Source organism: Catharus ustulatus, chromosome 24, assembly GCF_009819885.2.
Source record: "Catharus ustulatus isolate bCatUst1 chromosome 24, bCatUst1.pri.v2, whole genome shotgun sequence".
Classification (NCBI taxonomy): Eukaryota; Metazoa; Chordata; class Aves; order Passeriformes; family Turdidae; genus Catharus; species Catharus ustulatus.
Genome location: NC_046244.1, coordinates 176,119 through 200,294, shown reverse-complemented (window position 1 = coordinate 200,294; position 24,176 = coordinate 176,119). Strand labels below are relative to the sequence as shown.

The window sequence follows — 24,176 nt, the reverse complement described above, 5'->3', positions numbered from 1 at the left end:
CCCCACGCATCCCAGTCCCACAACCCCCAGATCGCAGTGCCCAACAAGCCCCTCCCCAGGCCCACAGTGACTCCTTCCGCCCCCTCCAAGGCCCCGGTGCCCACTCAATCCCCCAACCGAGCCCCTCAGGCCCCTCGCTCCCCCAGCCCCTCGGTGGCCCCCGCGCTGCCCAGTACCGGAGGGGCTGTGCCCGGGGCAAGATGGCAGCAGGCCCCCTCCGCCTTTCGGCGCTCGATTGACCGCCCTGGGCGCACGCGCAGCAGCCCGCGGGCCGGGCGCCACAGCGCCCCCTGGCGGGCGGGTGCTGCTCCCAGTGTCGCCCAGTGTTCCCCTGCCCCTTTACTCCCCAGCGCTGCTATGTCCCACCCCTACACATCACTCCCATACCTAGAGCTCCTCTGAATAGCCCACCGCTATGTATCACCATATATCCATACACAACTCGTCCCTGTACAGCTTGTCCCCTATGTATCTTCCTATTATACCATACTCCTGATGCAGCCCAGGCCCCTTATATCACTCTATGGTACAACCCAGCCCTATCTATAACTTCCACAGATAGTTCACCCACTAGGTATCTCCGTCCATAATACCATACCCCTATATAGCCCACCTCTATGTATCACACCCCCATACAGTCCAGTCCCTACATATAACCCCTCCATATACCATATCCCTATATAGCCCAGTCCCCTGTATAGAGCACCCCCTCTGTATCATCTCCTGTATAGAGCCCACTCCCCACATATCACACCCTCTATACAGCCCACCCTACACAGCCCAGATCCTATACATCCCCCCTGAACATTCCAATACACGCAGTGTCCCCTACATGGGCACATGGAGTCCTGGCCAGGCTTGGGACATTGTGGCACAGCACACATGGCATGGCACACCGCTGTACACGTGGCACACATGTCCCAGTACATGGTGACCTCTGACACGGTATGACACCTACAGTACCCCCTAGCACAGTGAGAGAACCCTGCCATGGCACAGAGCACCAGGTGCCACAGACCAGGGCACAATGGCCCCAGCACAGTGACAGACCCCTGCCATGGTACCCCACGGTGCCCCCAGCCCAGCAACCCACCCTGGGGCTCTCCACCACCCAGCCCCTTCTCTCCAAATCCTTTATTGCCATATCCCAGCCCCCCACACTGGGATTCCCTGGAAGCACAGGACCAAGAGAATCAGGTGGAATGTCAGATCCTGCCCAGCACTGGGGCCAGTTCCTGGAGCGGGAAAACACCCGGCGGGGGGGGGGGGACACACCCCAAAAACCCCCATTAGATACGGACAGTGTTGATCCGCAGTGGCTGGACATTCTTCCCGTTGGCATGGCTCTGTCCAGGACTAAAATACGAGCACAGCTTCCCAGGAAACCTCTCCCGGAAGGTATAGAGCCAGGACATGTCATCAGCATTGTAGAAGATGAGGAGCCCCTTGTCATAGTCCAGGAAGACGCCCACCTTCTCCAGCTTGCCCTTGACGTTAAGCCGCGTCCAGGGCTCGGTGCAGGCGCTGTACTGGTTCCCGTCGTGCATCACGATGCAGTAGAACCCACGGCTTGGCTGGATCTGGATGCTGCCCTTGCGGGTCACAGCCTCGTGGGCCAGGCCAATCATCCACTGGGTTTTTTCAGACACCACCACCTCCCAGTAGTGCACACCAGCGCCAAAGGCCTCGGTGCCCAGCACCGACACCTCCACGTCAAAGCGCCGGGGCGAGTCCTGCAGCGGCTGCGGGTGCAGGTTGCCATAGGCCACAATGGTGCAGTCGTCTGACAGGATGAGGCGGTGGTGGGCAGTGCCGGGGTCCAGCGTCAGCGCTGCTGGCACTGATTCAGCAGGGACAGGGGAAACAAGGGTTAGTGCAGCCCTGGAGCCAGCACAGGTGCTCTGTCTCACCAGGGTGACAACCAGCATGGGGGAAGGTGACTGGGGTGGCCCTGTCCCCACCCCTCACTGGGGTGTCCTGTTCTCATGCTCATCCTTTGTCAGTGATGCCTGTGTGCCTCACTGGTGTGTTCCTGCTTCTCATCACTGATGTCCCAGACCTTTGGCAGTAACATCCCCATCCCTTGCCAGTGACATCCTCACAGGTAATGTCCCCTTGCCCATCCCTCACAGGTGTGCCCCTGTCCCTGGGGACCTGCCCACCCCTTGCCGCTCCCCCAGCCCTGCACCCTCACCAGGATGGATGTCCTGGAAGAGGGATTTCCAGATGGTGTACTGCAGCGGGCCCATATACTTGGAGGTGGGAAAGTCCTCATAGGTCAGGTTGGTCTCGTGGATCTTTCCCTTCAGCCTGCGGAGAACACATGGTGCCGAGGTGGGGGTGACACCAGGGGCCTCGCCATCCCCTCACTGCCACCCACCTCTCAGAGAGGGATGCCACGCCGGCCAGGAAGACGTGCTTATCTGCCTCAGCCAGGCGCTCTTGCAGGATCTGGGTGCCCTCTTGGACCTTGCGGAGCTGCTGGCTGTAGCGCTGGATCTTGTGCTCGATGTCGCTCAGTGTCCGCGCCGTGTCAGCCTCCAGCTCCTCCAGCATCGCCTTCTGCCGCTCCCGCAGTAGACGGTGCAGCCGCTCGAATGCCTCCCCAATTGTCGCCCGCAGGCTCTTGGCTGAGGACTTGGGGTGAAACAAGGGATTAGAAGCACCCAAAGCTCTGCTGGTCACTCCGAGTTCCTTAATCCCCAAATAAATATCTAAAAAGGCATCAGATCAGGGAATTCTGGGGGCTACAAGGGTGCACTTGATCTTGCACCCTTAAAAAATGGACTAAAAGGATCCTAGAAGAACCACCCAAAGAGCCTGCCAAAGAACCCTAGGAGAACCTTCCCAACAAAACCTAAAAGAACCCTAAAAAAGCCTCCCATATGAACCTTATAAGGAACCCTAAAAGAACCCCCACAAGAACCCTAGAGTAGGCCTAAGAGAACCTCCGTAAGGCCCTAAAAGAACCTCCTCCCAAAGATCATACAAAAGGACCCTAAGGAATTTCCCCAAGAAACATAAAAGAACCCTAGAACATCCCAAAGAACCTTAAAACAATCTCCAAAAAAACCCTGAAAAAAACTCCCAAAAAACCTTTAAGAGCTCTTAAAAAACCTTTAAAGACCCTTGAAAAACCCTAAAAACCTCCCTAAAACCCTCCAATAAACTCTAAACCCCCTCAAATTACACCTTAAAAACTCCTAAAAAAACCCCAGGAGACCAACCTAAACTTAGAAACCCTAAAATAATCCCTAAAACCTAAAAAAAATCCCACCTCGGTTGCTGGTGGGGATGGGGAGAAAATTTAACTTCACTGGACATAGAATCCCTGAGTGAGGAGATAATTAATTAAATTAATTAAGAAAATAAATCAAAGCAGCACTACAGGAAATTACAAAGGGATGAGCAGCCCCATTGGGGTACCACAGAAGGAAAAAAAATGGGGCAAATCCATGAAATTGTAGAGTTTTGGGTGTTTAGAAGTGCCAAAACCAGACTGGCAAGAGTCAGGGTTGGGGTGTCATCAGGGTGGCAATGAGGTTAACCCCCATTCTGCTTTGGGGGGCTATGAAGGGGTGGGGGAAAATGCGGGTCCCCCAGGGTGACAGTGGTGTCCACACAATGTACCTTGGTCTCAGCCAGCTGCTTCTTGAGGAGCTGCAGGGCTTCCGTGTGACCGCGCTCACTCTCCTGCAGCCCCTGGAGTTGCTCCTTCAGCTCCCGCTAGAGACAGGGAGGGAAAATCCATAAGTAGGTGATTTTGGGAAAAAAGGGATCCCACAGGGAGCTTTCCCACGCAAACCAACCATGGGGTTATGGGGCTGTGGGATGGCCAGTCCATGGGTGGTCCCTGCGAAATGAGGGTCCTGCCTGGGGTGGGGGGTAACAGGTCCTAGATTAGAAAGTAGGCTGGGAGGTAGCTCAGGCAGGGGGTGATTCGAGGGTTCCCAAGGACTCCCAGTAGTGATGGACAAGGAGGATCCCAGGGGGACAGCAACAGAAGTGCGGATGGATGAAGGGATGGGGACAGAGGGATGGGGGCGGAAGGATGGGGACGGAAGGATGGGGACGGAAGGATGGAGAAAGGTGACCACGATGCAGACAAAAGGGCTGTGGGGATAGACAGATAAATTGATGGCAGGAAAGTGTGGAGCTGACCCCAGAGGGGACAGGAGAGGTGAGTGACAGACAGGCAGGAGTGAGCTATGGCACTGACTCCAATGGGGAAAAGGAGTACAGGGAAACACAACGTGCAGGGACACACAGGCAGGAGGAAGTCACAGGACTCCCCATGGGGAGAGGAGGGGTGCAGAGACAGACAGACCGACGGGGAAAGGCATGGGACTGACCCCGACAAGGAAAGGAAAATGTGCAGGAAAATGGCAGAGAAATGACCCCTATAGGGACAGGAGGGCTGCAGGGACAGACAGACCATGGACCAACCCTCTGAACCTCCACGGGGACAGGAGGCATGCAAGGACAGACAGAAGGACAGGATGCAGGCACAGGGGTGACCCTGAGAAAGGAGTGCAGGGACAGGTGGACTGGAAGAAGCCACAGGTATGACCCCAAGGTGAGAGATGGGGTGCACACACAGAAAGACATACAGACACACAGAAGGAAGACACAGGCCTGACCCTGAGAGGGAAAAGAAGGGGTGTAGGGATGGACAGATGGGAGGAAGCCACAAGACTGACCCCCACGAGCAGGGACCAAAGGGAAGGGCACTAACATTGGAAGCAAGAAGGACCAGCTGGGCACAGCAGCTGCGAGAAGCCACTCGGGACAGGGAATCCCACAGGGACCCACCTGCAGCTCCTCGAAGGCATCGTCCACGTTGGTGACCTGGTGCTGCTCGTGCATGGCAGGCTCATCACAGAAGAAGCAGACGACGGCACGGTCGGTGAGGCAGAAGAGCTTCACCTTCTCATGGTCCTTGCAGGGGAAGGGGTTGCGCTGGGCCCCCAGGATAGCATCCAGGGGGAAGGCACTGTAGCGCTCCACGATGTTGGCCAGCTTGAGGCTGGGTGCCAGCGTGGGCTCAGGGAAGGTGCGGCGGCACTCAGGGCAGTCACGGGTGCCCTGCGGCTCCTGGCGCACCCAGTGCTCCATGATGCAGCGGCGGCAGAAGTAGTGCTCGCAGCCCAGCCCCACCGGGTCCTGGTAGATGCTCAGGCAGATGGAGCACAGCAGCTCGTCCTTGAGGCTGCACGCCATGGCTGTGGGCTGGGAAGAGTAGCACAGGGTCAGGAGGGGGTGGGGAGAGGGCCACAAGGTCAGGGAGGCTTGGGGACAGGGGGAGTGGGGGTCTTGGGGTGATGGGAAGAGTGTGAATAGGGGGCTTTGGATGGAGGAGAGAGGATGGAGGAGGAGGTTTCAGAGGCGAGAGGGTAAAAAGGGGGCTTGGGGTAAGAACAGTTGTAGGGGGAGATTGTGGAGGAGAGGGTGAGTGAAGGCCTTGGATTGATGGGGAGAGGGTGAATGAAGGGATTTGAGGTGGGAGGGTAAAAAGGGGGCTTAGGATGGGGGAAGACTGAAGGTGGAGAGGGTGAGTAGAAGCCTTGGGATGAGGGTAAGAGGGTGAATGGGGGCTTGGGAGGGGAGGTTGGGAGGGTGAGTGGAAGGCTGAGGTGAAAGTTGGTGGGGGGAGAGGGTGAATGAGGGTCTGGGGTGGGGGGAAGTTAAGGGTGAGAAGGTGAGTGGGGGCTTGGGGTGGAGGGTTGAGGGGTTGAACAGGGGATTGATGGGGAGGGGGTTAATGAGAGGACTTGGGGTGGGGAAGATTGGGGGAGTAGGGGTGAAGATGATAGCAAGGGGGATGGGGGTCAGGTGGGAATGAAGGGGTTCAGGGTTTGTAGCGGGGGCAGGTGGGGGTAGGGATACAATGGGGACTAGAGGGGCTGCAGTGGGGGGAAATAGGAGAGTCAGGAGGCAATGGGGGGCTGGAGGATTTACAAAGAGGGGAACAGGAGGGGTCAGGATGTAACTGGGGATGCTGTGAGGGTCACATGGGAGGAATGAGAAAATCAAGTCCCAACAGGGAGATGGGGGTTGCAATGGGGGACCAAGCTGCAGTGCAGGGGGGAACTGGGAAACAGAATACAATGGGGGGACTGGAGGGGTTGCATTAGGAGGATCAGGACGCAATGGGGGTGTCATAATGCAGTGGGGAGGAATGGGAGCATCAGGATGTAGAGGGGAAGATTTGGGATAGAGGCAATCAGAGCAACACTGGAGGTGACACAACAGAGTTGCAATAGGTGTGAGGCTGGGGGTGAATCATACAGACCATGCGGGGTTGTCTGACGGGGGATCTGGGGGTACCAGTGATATTGGGGGAGGGGGTTGAGGCTGCATCAGGGCCCCTGCCTGAAGCTAGGACGGGATTGAATTAGGGGCACGGGGGTGGGGCTGAGGCTGGGGAGTCGGGATTGAGGCTGGATTTGAGTTGGTCGGGTCAGGCCGGATTTGGGGGCCGTGGGGGAGGCTGGACCTGGAGGGGTACGGGCTGAGGCTAGATTTGGAAGGATCGGGGCTTTGGATCCGGCTGCTCCGGAGCTCCAGGCTCGAGCTCGCTCCCAGCAGGTCTCGGGTTCGAGACCGGTCCCCGCCAACCCCAGTCCAATGCCACCCCGCGTCTCCCTCAGCCGCTGGCATTGGTGCCCTCACCTAGCCGGTGCCCGGTGCTGTTCTGGTGCCGTGCCCCGTTCCCAGTGCCGGTGGGGTCCGCGGTGCCGATGTCGGTGGGATGCGCAGCCCCGCCGCCGCCTCAACAGCGGCCCAGCCGAGACGGGCCGGGGGTGGGCGAGTAGGAGGGGGCGCGGCCGCACGGCACTTCCTGCCCACCCCTCCTCCCCGCGCCCACAGTGGGCCCGCCCCCACCCCATTGTCCCCCGCGCGGCATGGCCTCACCGGCGCGTACCATCGCCGCCCGCGGGGGGGCGCTTAAAGGGGCTACGGCCTCGTCGTCAGCGTCCCGTCCATCTGTCCGGACAACCTGGCACTGACCCTTCCCCATCCTGACCTTAGCCCTTTTTCTATCCCTGTCTGTCCCTGCCTCCATCCCTTTCTCTTCCACCCAGCCATCTCCCTGTCCAGCCCTTGATCCATCCCTTTGTCCATCTGTCTTTCTGTCTCTCTGTCCACCGATCTCTCCAGCTGTCTGTCTGTCCTCTGTCCATCCGTCCTCTCACCTACCTCTCCGCCCCCGGCCCAACCTTCTTCCCTTCCAGACCTTAATCTCTCTATCCCTCTATCCCTTCATCCATCCTGTCCATGCACCCTTCTCTCTGTCCATCCCTCTGTCCAATCATCCATGTCTTCTATTGTGCATCCCTCCATCCACTCCTCCTTCCCTCCCTCCCTCCCTCCCTCCACATCTCCTTATTACCCTGTCCACCCATCTCACCATCCAGTCCTTAATACCTTCATCTGCCCATTTGTCCATATCCCCTGGACTCTCATCTCTTCATCCTTCCCTCCCTCCATCTGTCCCTCTGTCTATCTCTTCATCTCTCCATCCATCCATCCATCCATCCATCCATCCATCCATCCATCCATCGCTCTCCCATCCACCCATTTCTCTTAATCCCTTAATTTCTCTGTCTCTCCATTTGTTTATCCATCCTGTCTATCCTTCCTTCCCCCTGTACTCCCATCCCTCTATCCCTGTCTTCCTCCCAGTTTTCTGCACCCATCAGTGACCAGAGACAGGTGAGCACACAGTTCATACTGACAAACCTATTGCTGAGAAAACACTAGTTTTCCCCCAAACATACTGATTCAGCCAAAAATCACATAGAGGAGTTTTGGGTGCCAGTCATCCACAGTGTCATCGCAATGCTTGGCTGTGGTGAGACCAGTCAGGACCAGATGGGACCAATAGTAGCACTGCCTTCCCCATAACGAGGTTTCCACTCCCTGGGCTCCACAGAGATCCTTCACTCCCCCCTTGAGGGACCAGAGAGATGAACGAGGAACCCCGAGGGTTGGGGGTAAGGGGGGCTGGAGGATGGAGGGGGCCATGGGGAAGAGGATGCAGTCCCTGAGGGAAAGTTGAGCTGCGTATTTGGGAAGAGGCATGACTATCTGGCCAGGAGCCAACAGGAACAAACTCCTTGGCTTTCACTGCTGGATCAGCCCACTCTCCCACTGCTGGTACCTCCCTTTCCTCCCCCCAAACTCAGGTACACCCCATGTCCTGGTTATCCCTATTCCCTCCAAGGAATAACCATCTCCTCTGTTCCTCTTCCTGCAAGGCCCCAAAAGCTTGGAAATAGCTAAAAAAAACCAAAACAAAAAAACAAAAACCAAAAAAACCCCCAAAACCAAACCAAACAAAAAACCAACCAACCAACCAACCAAAACCCCAAACAAACATCAAAAAACCTCCCAAAAAATGAAGAAAAAAAAAATCCAAACAAAACATGAACCCACATGGGCTTGGTTTTTTCCTACCTGTTTTCCTGTTTAGGAATTCAGGTCATGTCTCCCCTCTGGGACCCTCTGGGGACTGAGGAATGGCTGGAATGATATCAAATAACTATGGAAAGAAGGAAAAATCCTTTTTTCACCCTAGATCCGTATTCAGGACTAGGGGATTGCATCCCGTGTAGTTAATGGGTTATTTAATTGTATCCTAAGCATTTGGCTGAAACTTTCAGGAATTTGGGGCAATGGAGAGCATCATCCCACTGAAGCATGTGGCACTCAGCCAGCACTGCCAACACTCATCCTGGCGGATCATTGGGCAATGAAAGCAAACCACAGGGTGGTTTGGGCAAACAGGGAAATTAATCCCAGTTAATTAGTAAATTGGTTTTGTTACCTCCTGGTAAACCCTGTGTGAGCCGGGGGGCTCCACTGTGCCTTGCTTCTCAATCTTTTTATGGGATACACAGCTCTTCCCTGCTACGGTTCTAGCAGGCTAGAGGATTCCACAATGTGGCAAGAGTCTGGGTGATCCGGCAAAGCCGGCAGGCAGGGAAAACCTGTCTCCTCCCCACGTGTTCTGCGTGTGCCAGGAATGCTGGCGGGAAGGGAGGGAGGCCCCGAGGAGCCGCAGTGCTGGAATGTTCCCCCTTGCCACTGGCGGGATGGGCACGCTGGGACGTGCCTGCTTGGCTCTTGACATGTGTGTTTCCATCCTGGCACGGAAACATATCCTTGCTGGAATGCCGGGAGCATCCCGCCTGCTCCCGGAGTGCACCATCCCACTAGGTTTAGTCCCAACCTTGTTCATGGACCCCCTTCCTAAGGAGGATCCCACACTCTTCCATAGAGGAAGCAAGAAGATGCCCCACACCAACATGTCTCATCTCAGCAGTGCTTTGCAAACAGTAACTAATTAATCCTAATTAACTCATTACCTAATTAGAGCCCAAGGGCTCTCCCCTTTGCAGGGAGATGGGAAATTCTGGCACCTCAGGGGATTTTTTTCCGGCATTTACTAAACACCCCAAAACCTCTGTGTTTGCTTCACACCAGCATCAGATAGTGCCCTTTGTACTCCACATCGCTGCCAATCCAGGAAGAAAAACCTACTTTTTGGGGTTTCTAATTCCAAGAAGCCTGGAATGAGCATTTTCCCTCATCTGGATAGCTGGCACAGGGAATACTGGCATTCCCAGTGCTTGGTGTGCCCACTCTGGTAGGTGCTGTCAACCTTTTTTTTATGGAAAATAAGGGATTTTTGGGGAAGGAAACAAGGTGGGTGGGATGGAGGTGTTTCCCAAAGAATTCCCTCTCCAGTGTGCCATGATCCAGGACACAGGCTTTGGGAACACTGAAAAAGTTTTAGGGGATCCCAGTGTTACCGCTCAGGGACCACATTTCCCACTGGAAAATCCCAGTTTGCCATCCATAAAAATCTCCTTTTATCTGCTGAGTCAACTGGAGGTCCTGGATGGATCTGGCTTCCTGGTGCTGCTGGAATGGGAAAGATACACCGCTCTGCGCTGGTCTAACGGCCCTGTGGCTTTGCCTAAATTCTGTGGTGGTGATTCCAGCATGATTTCCTTCCACTCCCGCCTTCTGTTCCTTTGAATTGCAGTTGGATCTATCCTGGGAGCAAAACCAGCCTTGGAATCATATTTTTTCAGCAGGCAAGCACTAATTTCCTTCTTTTTCCAGCCTGGGATGGAGCTGGGCATGGGTTTTGTTGTTTTTGGTTTGGTTTTTTTTTTTTTTTTTTCCCTGCATACCAATCACCTTCCCAGGAAAGGGGCCCCTTTCCCACACCCAAGATTAATCCACCCAAAGTAGGGTTGGAAAAAAAAGCCCAGAGTGTCACTTATCCCAGTGAGTCCCAACAAGGAAAATCCCAGGAGATGTTCGCCAATCCTTAGTGGATCCCACAAGCTCAGCAGTGACCTGAACCGTCTCCTCCCAAAGCAGATTTGGGATTGGATAACTCCACCCCCCCACCCCCTTAAAAAAAAAAAATCAGAAAATGCCTAAATTGGTGCTGAGGTTTAAAACCACTGGTTTCTTAATCACAAGGAAAAAAAAATCCCACAGCAGAAGTGAAAGACCTGATGGAAATTAACCTAGAGAGGGCAAACTCAGACATCAGGGAAGCTCTGGGGGGAGTCAGGCTCTCCTGTTTCAGATGATTCCAATGCTGGGTGACAACTTCTGGGTGTCAATAGCCAAAAATCAGATAAAAAGGGAGTTTTGGAGCTTCTGGCTCAGGTTCTCAGTTGAGTCATGGATAATTAATGGGTCTGAGGACTTTCCAGGATGGGGAAGTGCTGGGTGATGGGGGACATGGCTGGAGGGCTGACAGAGCAGTGAGAATGTGGAGAGGGCTAGGGACAGGCCCAGAGGTCCCACAGGGAATGGTGCCTGTGTCCCAGCTTCATTGCTGTGGCCGGACCTGCTCCAGGGGCTTCTGACACCTGGGCAGCTGCAAATCCATGTCTACTCTGTGGTGGAGACCTCTTGGGATCCCATCCCATCCATCTCCCACCTCTCTCGAAGGCATCATTTCCTTTCAGGGCATCCCTCTCCTCTCTGTCCTCCTCTGTGACAGAACATTTTGGGAAAACATGAAAAACAGCCTTAATTTTGTGGGGTTTTATTTAAAGTAATATCTAAAGTGGAAACTCAGAAGCTCCAGGGCTCAATCCCCTGAACCTAGGAGAAGAAGAGGAATGAATTGAATTTGCCCCACTTTTCCTTCCCCTGTGGGCAGTATATGTGGATTTGGGGGGCTGCACAGAGGAGCTAGGGGGACCCCTAGATCAGGGGAGACCCTGAGAGTGGCTGGAGACCCCCTAGGAAATGGGGGGATCCTCAGGGGGTGAGGAGGTACAGAGAGGACTGAGGGTGTCCCTGAGGGGGCTGTGGAGCCTCACAAGGGGGCTGACGGTGTCAGAGGCAGAGAGAGGGTCTGAGGGGAACTCGGTGGGGGAGGAACTCGGTGTGGGGGGAACTGGGGGGGTTAGAGAAATTGGGGGAATGGGGTGTTAGGGGAACTGGGAAGGCCTGGGACCTGGGGTGGGGCTGAGGAGATTTGGTGGGGCTAAGGGAGTTCAAGGGGGTTGAGGAGAACAGAGGAAAACAAAGGGGGCTGAAGAGAACCAGGCTGAAGAGAATCTGAGGAGCTTTGTATGGGTTGAGGGAAAATGGAGGGATTACAGCTTGGTGGGGGGCTGAGAGAAACTGGGAGCATGAGGAGCTTTTGGAAGGGATGACGGGAATTGGGTGGAAGAGTTTTAGGGGTGGGGAGGAGACCTGGAGGGGGTTGAGGGAACTGGGAGTCTGAAGAGATTTTGGGGGATCTGAACAGATTTTGAGGAGTCTGAGGAGATTTGTGGGGCCTGAGGAGATTTTGGGAGGGTCTGAGGAGATTTGGGAAGGATGGGAACACTGAAGAGTCCTGGAGGTGCTGAAGGAATTGGGGGGGGTGAGGAGATTTGGGGGACCAAAGGAGGCTGAGGAGAATGGAAAGAACTGAAGGGATCTGGAGGATCTGAGAAGATTTGGGGAGGCTCTGAGTGAAACTGAGGGTCTAGGGTGATCTGGGCATTTGAGAATCTTTGGGTGGGCTAAGAGGAACTGGGGGACTGAGGAGATTTGGAGGCGCTGAGGAGATTTCGAGGAGGTGAAGACACTGGGAAATCCTGGAGGCAGTGAGGGAACTGCGCGGTTGAGGTTTGCAGGATCTGAGACTTGGCAAGGTCAGAGGAGAACTAAGGGGATCCGTGACACTGAGGAACTTTGAGTGGGCTGAGGAGAACCAGGGGGCTGAGGGAAAATGGGTGTCTGTGGAGATTTTGGGGGTGCTCGGGTGAACTAAGTGGGCTGAGAGTTGAGTAGACTGAGGGTTGCAGAAATTTGAGCCAGCTGGTGATACTGAGGGAGTGGGGCAGGCTGAGAACTGAGGAGATGTGAGGAGGGGTGAAGAGACTTGTGGCAGCTGAGGGAACCAGGGAGCCCTTACAGGGCTGAGGGGGTTGGGGGAGCTGAGGGCACTTGAGGGACTGATGAGGTCTGCGGGTCCGAGGAGGCTTGGGGTGGCTGTGGACCCTGTGGAACCTTCCGGGGCTGAGGAGGTTTGAGGGGCTAAGGAGGTTTGGGGAGCGCTGCCGGGGCCGACGGGACTGGTGGGCCGAGGTGGTTTTGGAAGCTGATGGGGCTGAGGAGGTTTGGGGGGCTGTGGACACTGAGGCATCCTCCCGGGCCTGAGGGAACTGGGGGCTGCGGAGCTTTGGGGAGCCCTGATGGGGCTGTCGGAAACGGGGAGCTGAAGGGGCTTGAGGGCCTGACAAGGTTTGGGGAGCCAAGAGGGCTTCCGGGGCTGCGGACATTGGGGACCCCTCCCGGGGCTGAGGGAACCGGGGGCTGCAGAGCTTTGCGGAGCTCTCCCGGGGCTGCGGCGGTTCGGGGCACTGCGGGCCCCGAGGAGCCCCTTCGGGCCGGGGTGCCCCAGCCTAGCCCGTCCCTGGGCGGGCGGTGGCGGCGGCGGGGCCGGGCGGGCCGGAGGCGGGGGCGGCGGCGGGGGGGCGGCGCGGGGCTCCATCTTCCTCCGTGCGGCGGAGCCGGCGGGACGGCGGGGCACCATGGCTGTCGGTATAGGAAGTGTCTTTTTTTTTTTTTACCTTCCCCCCCCTCGCTTTATTTTTTTTTTTTTTAATATCCCTCATCCCTCCCTTTCCACCCCATCGTCCCCTCTCCAAAACACCTCAAAACCCCCGAAACCCCCCTCACCCCGGGGGCGAGCGGGAAAAGGGGGACCTTCACACACTCCTCCCCCACCCCCCGCGCTGCTTTTTATTCATTTTTCCCCTTAATCAATATTTTTAAAAAATTTTTCTCCTTTTTTCCCCCTCACCCCCCCTTCCCCCTCCCCTCAGCCCTGCAGAACATGGCGTCCCCGTCCTAGCGTTTTAAAAATAAGCCGGGGCTGCCATTTTTGTTTGCCTTTTGTCTGCAAATTTTAATAAAAACGTCTGAGAATGTGGGAGAGGCGGCGGATGGAGGGGGGTGGGGGGAGCACCCAGCCGGGCCACCCCCCCCTTCCCCAAACCTCCCCTTCCACCCCCATCCCCCGGCCTTTTTGTCTGGCAAACCTCACCCCCCCCACCCCCCCCACCCCCCACCCCGCAAATCGCCTCCCAGGTTGAGGATTTCAACTTCACTTAACCAAACTTCTCCTTTTTCCACCTCTTTTTTTCATTATTATCATCATTATTCCGCGCCCCCCCCCCCACCACAAGCAGGAAGAAGAAGGAAAAGAGAGAGAGAAAAAAGGAAAAGGGGGGGAAAGGTGGGGGGGACATCGAAGAAAATACCCATTTACCAGGGTTTTCCCTTTTTCTTTCCCTCTGGATGGTCTAATGGAAAAGTTAATTGCAGCCGAACGTATCTATTTTTGTAGATGTTGCATGTTTGGGGTGGGGGGGGATGTGTTTGCTTTTTTTGTGCATTCTTGGCTTTTTTTCTGACTTTTTTTGCTTACAGGGGGTGGCAGAAGCAGCGCAGGGGCTGAATATTATCATTACCATCATCGTAATCACCATTGTTATAATTTTCACAATTTAAATTCCTTTTCTCCTTCCTCTTTTCCTCCTTTTCTTCGCTGTTTTCTGCATTAACTGGTTTTGTCTAGAAAAGTGGTCTCGCTGGCTGGAAGGTCTAATGGAGGGGGGAGATAATTTTTTCATGGCGTTTTTGGCAGGAATGCAGCAGCTTTAGCGAGGGACCTAAATTTCTGTGGCTGTGTCCCAGAGGTCTGTCTGTCCCTCTGCAACATATATTTAGCCATATCCTATTTATACATCCATAATCTCTCGGCCACGTCGGGGGGCCTGGGGGGGGGGGAAGCTTAGAGCCGGCGTGGCCACAGTGATGGATTTGAACCCAGGAATGATGAATTTGATGATTTTGATTTCTTTTTCTCCATTCAAGGTTGGAGGATGCTCCTTGTTGGGTTATTTTTCCCCCAAGTCTGCGGTCCTTCGGATAGCAGCCGGGTTGTTTAACCTGGGGAGGATGGAGCAGGTGAAAGCGGCTTTGAGCCCAAGGCCTTTGAGATTATAAAGTGATATTTTAGCAGAGAGGTAAAAAAGTTTTTTAAATCCTTCATGGCGAGCGATTTGCCAAGAGGCGGAGGGTCCAGGGCAAGGGGATGGATTTCACCCCCCATTTTCCAGCCAGCTCCCCATACCTCAGCTTTCCCAACAGCCTGGGGGTAAGCAGGGCTATAAAAAAAAACCACTATTTTTTTTTCCTTTTTTTTGTTGTTTTCTCTCTATTTTCAGGCAAAACCCCACGTTCCCACGGGTCGGGTAGGTTGGAGCCGCTTCGCTTTTGTTCCTCCACTGTGGGATCTTGCGCGCCGGGGGCTGGCGGGGGGTTCGGGGTGTGTGAAGTTGTCCTCCTCCTTGTCCCCCCGTAGAAAAACGCCCCACGTGCAGCACCCGTTCTCAGCTAGAGCTGGAGATGGACGCGGATAAGGGGAAGCAACGCCAGTACTCGCAGAGGTGGGCATGATGGCTGGATTGAGGGTATCACAGGGAAGAAAACATCCCTGCTTTTATACATTTACATCTTAAAATAGCATCTAACATAATGATGTGCATGCATGTAATTATATGTGTGCTTATAAAAATAATATATTTATGCACATCAGAATCTAGGTATTATATGTGGATATATATATTTCTATGTAAGCGGGGGCATGGGGTATTTTGGGGGCGTGAGGGACTTCTTGCCTGCCCCCTCTGCAGGGAGGGCCCCCTGCTCCCAGCGTTTGTGTGACCTCTTGATATTTCCCTTTTAAGAAATGTGCCTTTATATGCATAAAATTTTAACGTTCATACTTAACCCCTCCACGTTCTGCTTTTTCCCTTAAAAATGTGGATTTTTGGTCATTGGGTGCGATGTCATGACAAGCGCATGTTGGATCCGCTGCTCACTCCCTCCTCAGGGCGATTCCCTGCCTGTGCCTCGGTTTCTCTGCGTACTGTCACCCATGAGTGACCCCCCCATGCTGCTGGGAGTGGGCAGTTGCCCCCAGGCTGGTTTATGGTGCTGTCTTTGCCTTGCAGGGTGCTAGCTGGTCTCTTTTGGGGGGTGGGTGTATTTGGGGTCTGGGGGAGCAGGACCCCCCCCAGGCTGGGGAGTGGCGCGTTTTGTGGGGCATGTGTGCCCTGTGTCTGGTGTGTCACCCCGTGGGCTCTGAGTCTCCCTGCAGTCTGTCTCTGTGTCCCCCCTGCTGGGTCACTGGACCCAAACTGGATTTGGGGTCACATCAACTTGGCCCCCATCTTTTGGGAGTGTTGCCACCCTGGTCCCCCCTCCTCCGCTTCTGAGTTGGGGGTCCTGGGGGGGGTCTCCAGCATGGCTTTGCCTCCCCTCCTGGTTGCCACTGGTGCTCTGCTCCTCACCCTGGCCCCTGCACCCCTTTTTGTTCACAGGGACGCTTGGTCCAGCCTGGGGGCTCATTTTGGATTGGGTTTGCAGGAAGTGTGGAAGGAGAAGCCCCAGCCAGGGCCCTTCAGGGGGCGGAAGCCGGGGGTTTAATTGGTTCCATCTTGGGTGAATTCTTGTGGCGTGTGGGCCACCCCCTTCCTGAGCCACAGGGGGCTCACCCGGCGTTCCTGCTTCACAGCCATGCCTGTCTTCTGCCCCCTTTGCCTTGGGGTGAATCCCTCCTGGATGAGGATTGTCTGGGTAGGGAGGCATGGTGTTAGATTCTGGTTCCTACCCTTTGGTGGCTTTGGGATGCAGGTTTTGTGGATGGGTACTTGCTTTCCCTCCGAAACTCCTCCTGCTCCAGATGAACCCCAGGGAAATCTGTTCTTAAGGAGATGGACAGGGGCCATAGCCTTGTGTTCTGGGGGAGAAACTGAGGCATGGTGCAAGGCAGAGCTGGGTTCCCTGGCCCAGGGACATGCCCAGGCCAGTGTCACCATCCGTGGTCTGGCCTGTGTTGGGAAGGACGTGCTGGGATTTAGGTGGGGGAATGCACAGGGGACATCCATCACCCGGCTTGGTTCTCCCCCATGCGCCGTCTCTGGCCGCCGCCGGCTTTCCTGCACTCGCCGCTTGGCACAGGGTGTGGGAGCTCTGCCCTGATGCTCTTGCTGGGATACTTTGGGGACACCAAACTCAGGGTCTTGTTTGGTCGAGGACACATTTAGCCACCAAGTGCTTCTCTGGTCACCCCAAATCCCTGCCCTTGTCTCCCAGACCCCCCACTTTCAGGCTGTACCAGGTCGGTGGTCGCTCACTGGTCCCTGGGAGCTGCCCCTTTTCTCTCGGCGGTGGCGTGAAAAGAAATCTCTTGTTTCTTTTTATTTCAGCGAAGGCGAGACAGAGAGGGCTGCCAAGGTAGAGGCGTTCCCTAGAGAACTGTAGCTTGACTTAGCGGCAGTTGGGTAGGAAGTTGGAAGGCTCTAGTGAGCTCGTGCCCACCCGTGCCATCATCTACCTCCCATCAATCTGGAGCCTCAGCGACACGTCTCCCCAGGCAGCTGCGCCCACCTGGCTCCAGAGGCCACCCTGTGAGTACCAACCACTGCTGACCCCGATGGCCCCGGCACCACCGCCCCCTCGCTGCCACTGCCCCTGCTCTCCTCTCTCCACCCCCAGCCCTGGCTTGCTGGCTTCTCCCGCTCTTCCCTCCCCATGGGTGTGGAGGCGAGGAGGCTTTTGGTCTCTTTTTAGGGTGCTGCTGCTTCCCCCCTTGGCCCGGCTGAGTGGTGATGCCGGGTACTGTGCTATTCTGGGGAATTTGGGGTTCAGCCCATGGTTTTGGGGCTCTGTGCATCTCCTGTTTGCTCTTTCCACATCCCTCTCCTCTGGCTGGGCTGCTTGTGTCTCCACCATGCTTTGGGCACGTACCTTGTCCCTGGGGATAACCTTTGACAACATCTCAGCAGCCAAATCTGGTGCTTGTGGAGAATGTCGGAGGCTCTTCCCACTATGGTTTGGAGCACAGGACCCCATGCCACTGGAGATGTTACCCAAGGGGTGGTTCCCCCTGCCCATCTGAAAGCTGGGGGGGCACAGAGAGCCCTACCACCACCCCCTGTGCCCTGCAGAGCCGGGGGGAGACGTGCCGCAGCATTCCCTACCCTTTATAATTTCCATTTTAATGGATTTTCTTTTTTTTCCCACCTTTGCTGCATGTCAGCTTCCATTTTTCATAGTTAGCTGAGAATAGAGAAAAAGGGAATTTTTATATATATATATATATATTTATTTTTTTTTTTTTCCATCTGCTTTCTTCCCCTTCCCACTCTGTTTCCCAGCCCCAGAGAACAGAGAAGGGGATGCCACTCCCGATGAAACACCGCACAATTTGCAACATTAAATCGGGACAGGAACAGGGATTTTTATAATTATTTTGCAACGCCGACCATTTCTTCCCTCTTGTTCATCCGGCTCTGAGTGTGGTGGTTTTACAAATAATTTCTCATTTCTTTAGTAAGCCCTTCTCAGGTGGGGGTGGGGAAACACGTGATATTTATGCTTTTCTCCCCAAAATACGCTTTGTGCCTTTCCAGCCCCCTCCAGCTTTTCAGGAAGGATCCTGGGAGTGATGTAAGGGTTGGTGCATGTCCTGGAGATGGCTCAAGGCCACGCTGGGGGCTTTGATCCATCTGGGTGCTGCTGCTGGCTCCACTGGAGCCCGGCATGCTATCGGGACAGGGAGAAGGATGGACAGATGGATGGATGGAAAGGACAGAGGTCATGGGGCACCTGCTGAGATAGGGAATCAGCTCCAAAAAACCCTTTTCTAATCATAGCTCCAGTTTCCTGTTTTCCCACGGCTACTCTGGGGTGGGGGATTGGTGCAGAGGTGCTTGGTCATGCCAGGGGGGGCTCAGAGACCTCCTGCCTGAGCTCCTGCTCCCTGCCTGCCTCTGTACAAGGGATTCCCTGCTGCCAGCTCTGCTTTTGTCCCTGGTTCCCATTATCCAGCCCCTTATGCTGCCACCGGCGTCCCTCATCCCATGCCCATCATCCCAAGAGGCCTTATATATGTGTGTGTATATAGCTACACATGCACATGTAGCCAGTGGGTAAATGCACGCTGTGGGCGGCCTGTGGGTGCATACATAATTACACAAAATAGCTGGCAGCGGCTGTGTCCGTGCATGGGAAGGTGCATTTACCTCAGCGAATTCCTGTTCTGTGGTATGGAGAGGGACTTTGCCTCTGCCTGTGCCACTGGGGTCTGGATCTGCTGTCATTTCAAAACCCTAAAATTTGGTGCTTGAGCAGCTGGCAGGTGACCTGGAGTGGTTCAAGACTGGGAAGAGGAATTCCCACAGCCGATGTCAGGGTGGTGTCCTGGACAGGCTGTGGCATTGAGGTCTGTCATGAGAAATTGCTCCCGTTCCTTGACACCCTGGAACACACTTTGTCCTGTGTCAGGCTGCTCCGTAGCACAAGGGGCAGGTGGTTCTTTCCTCCATGCCTTGGTTTCCCCCCACAATGGGGGTGGTCCATCTCAGTTTCTTCAGGCGGGTAGCTGTTGGGATGTTATATTCTGGTGGGACCAGGATTCCCTTTCTCTGGGTGGTGCCCACTTGCCTGTGGGGAGCTCAGAGTGTGTTTGAAACCTGGGGCAGGGAGTGTGAGGAGGAGGAAGAGGAGGAAGGCTTATAATCTCCAAATCCTGCCACCCGCAAAGCTTCTGGGGATGCACTTTGCCAGAGGCATCACTCTAGTTTCTCCTGGAATCCTGGCCATGGTGTGGTTTATTTCGGAGCCAGAGCTCTTGGGGGCTCCCCTCTCATATATCCCATCGGGGTCCTATAGATGCTTATCCTCATACCCCCATAATGGGATTTGTTGGGATGGTGGTTCCTGGTCATGCTGGGCCACTCTGCCAGGATTATCCTCTTGCTGCCCCCTTCCAGCTGTTTCCCATTACCTGAAGATGGATTTAGAATTCATTTTCCCAAAGCCTTTCAAGCATCTCCATAAATCTCCCAGCCCTGCTGGTTCCCGGTGCTCCTGTTGAGCCGCTCCTGGGTGTCACAGGCACTTCACTTGGCTTTGGATGCATATTTTGGGGCGGGGAGAGTTGGCTGGGCTTGCTGTTGGGCTCAATGTACTGCTGTGCTTGCCCTCTCCCATGGCAGCATCCCATCCACCTCTAATCCTTTTCTGGGTGCGAGAAATACTTTCAGAACATGGGAGATTTTGGGGTTTTCCCCAAATTTCAGCTTCCTCCTTTTCCAAATAATGGCCTAGTGCACTCACCCGTGTTTTGTGACCTTGGGGGCAGGCAGGTGCTTGGTGTCCCCCAATCCTACAGGAATTTTCATCTGGGAAGATGCTCAGGGGGTTCACCAGCCCTGCTCCCCTCACCTGCTCCCTGCCTTTGCGCAGAGTCTGGGTCTTGCTTCTTGGGAGGGTGATGGTTTGTTTTGGGTAGTTCAAGATGGAAGGACGGGGGGGCCATGTGGCAGCCAGTGATGCCCCATAACTGCCCTCCTCTCTCCCCAGGATGGCGGAGCCTCGCTTCAACAACCCCTACTTCTGGCCTCCGCCCCCCACCATGCCCAGCCAGGTAGGACCCCTGCACCAAGATCTTGGGAGGAGGGAGGGTGAATGGATGTAGAGAACACTAAGGGGGGAGGCTGGGAGTCCCAAGGGTCCCAGTTCTTCTGCCCTTACCTGCCTCTCTGCCTTCTTCCCCCTCAGCTGGACAACCTGGTCCTGATCAACAAAATCAAGGAGCAGTTGATGGCGGAGAAGATCCGCCCCCCGCACCTGCCTCCCACCTCGGTGGCCTCGCAGCAGCCCCTTCTGGTGCCCCCCTCACCTGCTGAGAGCAGCCAGTCCATCATGTCCCTGCCAAAGCTGCAACAGGTGCCAGGGCTTCACCCCCAGGCTGTGCCCCAGCCTGATGTGGCCCTGCATGCACGGCCAGCCACCAGCACCGTCACAGGTACCATCACAGGTACTGCCAGTCTGAAGGCCAGTGGGGATGTGGGTCCCCTCAAAACTGATACTCTATCACGTTCCCCCCTAGGGCTGGGGTTGGCGTCCCGTGCACCGGCCGTCAGCACCTCGGAATCCAGCCCAGGAACGGGGACCACCACCCCCTCGACCCCCACCTCCACCAGTCAGAGCCGCCTCATTGCCTCCTCACCCACCCTAATCTCAGGAATCACCAGCCCCCCCCTCCTCGACTCCATCAAGACAATCCAGGGCCATGGCTTGCTGGGAGCGCCCAAGGCTGAGCGGGGCCGCAAAAAGATCAAGGCAGAAAACCCTTCGGGACCGCCGGTGCTGGTGGTGCCCTACCCCATCCTGGCCTCAGGGGAGACGGCCAAAGAGGGGAAGACATACAGGTAGGCACACCCCCGCCTGCTGTGGGGGCTGGGAGCAATGGCGGGGAGCTCCCCCCACCCCAGCCCGGTCCCTGCGGGGTTCTCCCCCACACCCTCCAGGTGTAAGGTCTGCCCCTTGACGTTCTTCACCAAGTCGGAGATGCAGATCCACTCCAAGTCGCACACAGAGGCCAAGCCCCACAAGTGCCCCCACTGCTCCAAGTCCTTCGCCAATGCCTCCTACCTGGCCCAGCACCTGCGCATCCACCTGGGCGTCAAACCCTACCACTGCTCCTACTGTGAGAAGTCCTTCCGCCAGCTGTCCCACCTCCAGCAGCACACGCGGTGAGGGCTGCGCTGAGGGGCTGGGGACTTGTTCCCTCTGGCTAGGCAGGGGGGCAGGCGGGCACCCCACACCCACCAATCTCTCCTGACATCCTTTATGGCCCTGCTCTGCTTGTTGGTCCTGCTGCCATCATCTCCAGCACCATCATAATCACCACCACAATCGTCAGTCCCACTGTGCTCATTGATTCCCCCCCACACTGGCTGTCCCCATTGCCTTTATCATCCCCACCACACTCACCATTTTCAACACGTCTGTGGGGTCAGTCATGTTCATCATCTCCACTACCTTCATCATCCCCATCATGCCACCCTGACTCCACAGGCTTCATTATCCCCACTGTGCTCAACATCTCCACCAACTTCGTAGTCTCTGGTACCTCCATTGTCTCCACTACCTTCTTTCCAACCACATTCACCGTCACCACCATGCTCATCCTCTCCATTACCTTTATTGCCCACACCATGCTCAGCCATTTCCGCTGTGCTTTTTTTGACCGCTTTCTTCATCCCTGCCATGCCCCCATCCACCCAGCCACCTTCATGATCCCGCCATGGTCATCTGTCCATGCATGCCAGTTCATGTCCTTCACCCATCATCCAACCACCTTCAAAATTTCCAGCACTTCATCCTGTCCCAGCTCCCATATCTCAGCTCCATGTCTCCCTGCCTTCTCCCTGTCACCTCCTGGGGCACAGGTGTTGCTGTGCCCACTGTAACCCCCCACTCCAGTATGACCCCATGGATGGGACCAGCACTGTCCCTGATGGTGGAAGGGGAGGTGACAATGACCCAATGCATGTGTCCCCAGAATCCACACTGGCGACAGACCCTACAAGTGCCCACACCCTGGCTGTGAGAAGGCCTTCACCCAGCTCTCCAACCTCCAGGTCAGTGTGAGGGGACCCAGGGCAGGGGGCACAGGGTCACCATAGTCCCCCCTTGACTCCCTCTGTTCCCTCAGTCCCACCAGCGCCAGCACAACAAGGATAAGCCCTACAAGTGCCCCAACTGCTACCGGGCGTACACGGACTCAGCCTCGCTGCAGATCCACCTGTCTGCACATGCCATCAAGCATGCCAAGGCCTATTGCTGCAGCATGTGTGGCCGTGCCTACACCTCGGTGAGCATGGGGGATGCCCCAAAACCTGCCCCCAGCCCCCAGCCCCCCACTCACCCCTGTGTCCCCCCACAGGAGACTTATCTGATGAAGCACATGTCCAAACACACGGTGGTTGAGCACTTGGTCAGCCAGCACTCGCCACAACGGACGGAGTCGCCCGGCATTCCTGTTCGGATCTCCCTCATCTAAGCAGGAAGGGGACAGGACACCCCCAGCATGAGGAGGAGGAAGAGGAGGAGAAGGAGTAGGAGGACATGACCCCCAGCACCGCGGGCCGTGCCCAGGCCGTGCTCTTGCCTGGCTCCTGCAGGTTTGGTGACATCCAAAGACGGTTTCAGAGCACTTTGAATCTCTGCAGTTTGGTTTCTTTGCGGGGGGCAGTAGGGGTGGGGGTGTCCCCCCTGCCAGGCCCCACCCTCCATTTTTGGATACAAATATATATATATATTTATTGGCCAAGAATTTGGTGCTGCTAAAGACCAGAAATTCACCCCAAAAACGAACTGTGGATGGAGCAAAAAGCAGCTGGGGGAGGGGGGAAGTCCCACCACCCCCTGCCCCCACAGACTCTGGGCCCAAGCGCCTCCATTTGGGGTTGATTTTTAACCATTTTGGGGTTTTTTTGGTGTTCTTTTGGGGCCCTTTTTGAGGGTGAAGCCGCGGGCAGAGCTGTGTCCCCCCGGGGATGCCCCCCCCCCCATTCCACAGCCTCAGTTTTGGGGGGTTCGGGGGTCCCCCTGCTTTGCCTTGTGCCTGCCTGTACATAACCCCTGTATAGAGCTGGGGGGCACTCCCCCCAAACTCATCTATATTCTGTACTTCTTGGTTCATTTTGGATATTAACTGTGTTATTTTTTATACACTTTTTAAGCCTTAACTGAGCATTTCTTTGGGGTTTTTTGTTGTTTTTTTTTTCAGGGTGTTTTATTTACCTTTTATTAATTTTTACCCCCCCTATTATTTTTTACCCCCCTATTATTTTTGCCCTACCCCCCTTATTTTTTACCCCCCCCATTATTTCTCCCCTCGATGTTGTACGATATCAATATTGTAACCTTTTTTGTCAGCATGTTAATACTGTGTAAATACGCCTCTTATACACTTAGCCCCCCCTTTTTTCTCCCCTTCCCCCAAATTTTGGGACTTTTTTATTTTCCTTGCTGCCCAGCCAGGCCAGGCCTCCCTAGAGCTAGTTGCTACCTTATTAAAAAAGTGGGGGGGAAAAAGAAAAAAAAAAAGAGGAGAAAATGGACAAAAAAGTTGCCCCTCTCCCTGTTGTTACCACCCCCTCCATCCTACAGTGTGATTCTTGGAGAAGCTGGGAGAGGCACAGCCTCACAGTGTGGAAAAGGAATGAACCCCCCCCCTCCAGCCCAGCCCCTTTCCAAAAAAAGAGAATAAAAGAGAACAAAAAAAAGACCAAAACAGGAATTAATGAAACTGGGGGGTTGTGTTTGGTGGGGAGGGGCAGGATGAGGGGTAAGGGCTCCCCTGTGGGGACAGCTGGGGATGTAGGCAGGGGCCTGGTCCCTGAGGGGCTGCACGAGGGGAAGATGAAACTGTGGGTCATCCTCAGCAGGTGCATTGTCCCTAGAGTTTCCCCAAGGAAAGGGGTGGCACAGTGCCTGGTGACTGGCACACACTGGTCACTGGTGTCTCAGGGTGAAGGTGGTGGCTCCTGGTCCTGGTGTGGGGTGTGAGTGGCCCACTGCCTGGGGACACCAGCTCTGGGGACAGTCCACTGTGGCCACTACTGCTGGAGACATCTCACTGTGGCCTGGGACACCTCACCACGGCCACAAACTCTGGTGAGACCTCAGTGTGGCCACCTAGGGACCCTCCAGCAACCTGTCACCACCTCCAGGGACACCTCATCGTGGCCACAACATTGGGGTCACCACAC

At 55.4% G+C, this 24,176-nt stretch overlaps 2 protein-coding genes across 3 annotated transcripts; one reads left to right on the top strand and one right to left on the bottom strand.

Moving 5' to 3' along the window:
• Positions 1–1,122: 1,122 nt before the first annotated feature.
• On the bottom strand, positions 1,123–6,843 carry LOC117006998 (E3 ubiquitin-protein ligase TRIM62). The gene is made up of 6 exons (XM_033079845.1): positions 6,673–6,843; positions 4,813–5,229; positions 3,631–3,726; positions 2,381–2,637; positions 2,195–2,310; positions 1,123–1,840 (listed from the first exon to the last, which is right to left on the bottom strand). Exons 2-6 carry the CDS (start codon positions 5,218–5,220, stop codon positions 1,290–1,292), a joined length of 1,428 nt encoding a protein of 475 aa, XP_032935736.1. The 5' UTR covers positions 5,221–5,229; positions 6,673–6,843; the 3' UTR covers positions 1,123–1,289.
• Positions 6,844–13,611: 6,768 nt separating this feature from the next.
• On the top strand, positions 13,612–23,700 carry ZNF362 (zinc finger protein 362). Of its 2 annotated transcripts, none has more exons than XM_033079409.1 (9): positions 13,612–14,795; positions 14,906–14,990; positions 19,975–20,038; positions 20,173–20,431; positions 20,504–20,825; positions 20,925–21,149; positions 21,962–22,040; positions 22,115–22,273; positions 22,346–23,700. In XM_033079409.1, the coding sequence occupies exons 1-9, from the start codon at positions 14,636–14,638 to the stop codon at positions 22,460–22,462; spliced, it is 1,470 nt and encodes a 489-aa protein (XP_032935300.1). In that variant the 5' UTR covers positions 13,612–14,635; the 3' UTR covers positions 22,463–23,700. The 2 variants fall into 2 exon arrangements, with proteins under 2 accessions (XP_032935300.1, XP_032935301.1); XM_033079410.1 differs by having other exon boundaries at positions 13,613–14,795; positions 20,173–20,419.
• Positions 23,701–24,176: the final 476 nt, after the last annotated feature.

Bases quoted from the DNA above. Each gene is read 5' to 3' on its own strand.
- LOC117006998 (XM_033079845.1), bottom strand. From the start codon at position 5,220: ATGGCGTGCAGCCTCAAGGACGAGCTGCTGTGCTCCATCTGCCTGAGC. The intron at 3,727-4,812 runs GTGGGTCCCTGT...CCCTGTCTCTAG, and splicing joins ATGCCTTCGAGGAGCTGCAG to CGGGAGCTGAAGGAGCAACT. The intron at 1,841-2,194 runs GTGAGGGTGCAG...CTGCTGAATCAG, and splicing joins CTTCCAGGACATCCATCCTG to TGCCAGCAGCGCTGACGCTG.
- ZNF362 (XM_033079409.1), top strand. From the start codon at position 14,636: ATGGATTTCACCCCCCATTTTCCAGCCAGCTCCCCATACCTCAGCTTT. The intron at 21,150-21,961 runs GTGAGGGCTGCG...ATGTGTCCCCAG, and splicing joins CACCTCCAGCAGCACACGCG to AATCCACACTGGCGACAGAC. The intron at 22,274-22,345 runs GTGAGCATGGGG...GTCCCCCCACAG, and splicing joins GTGGCCGTGCCTACACCTCG to GAGACTTATCTGATGAAGCA.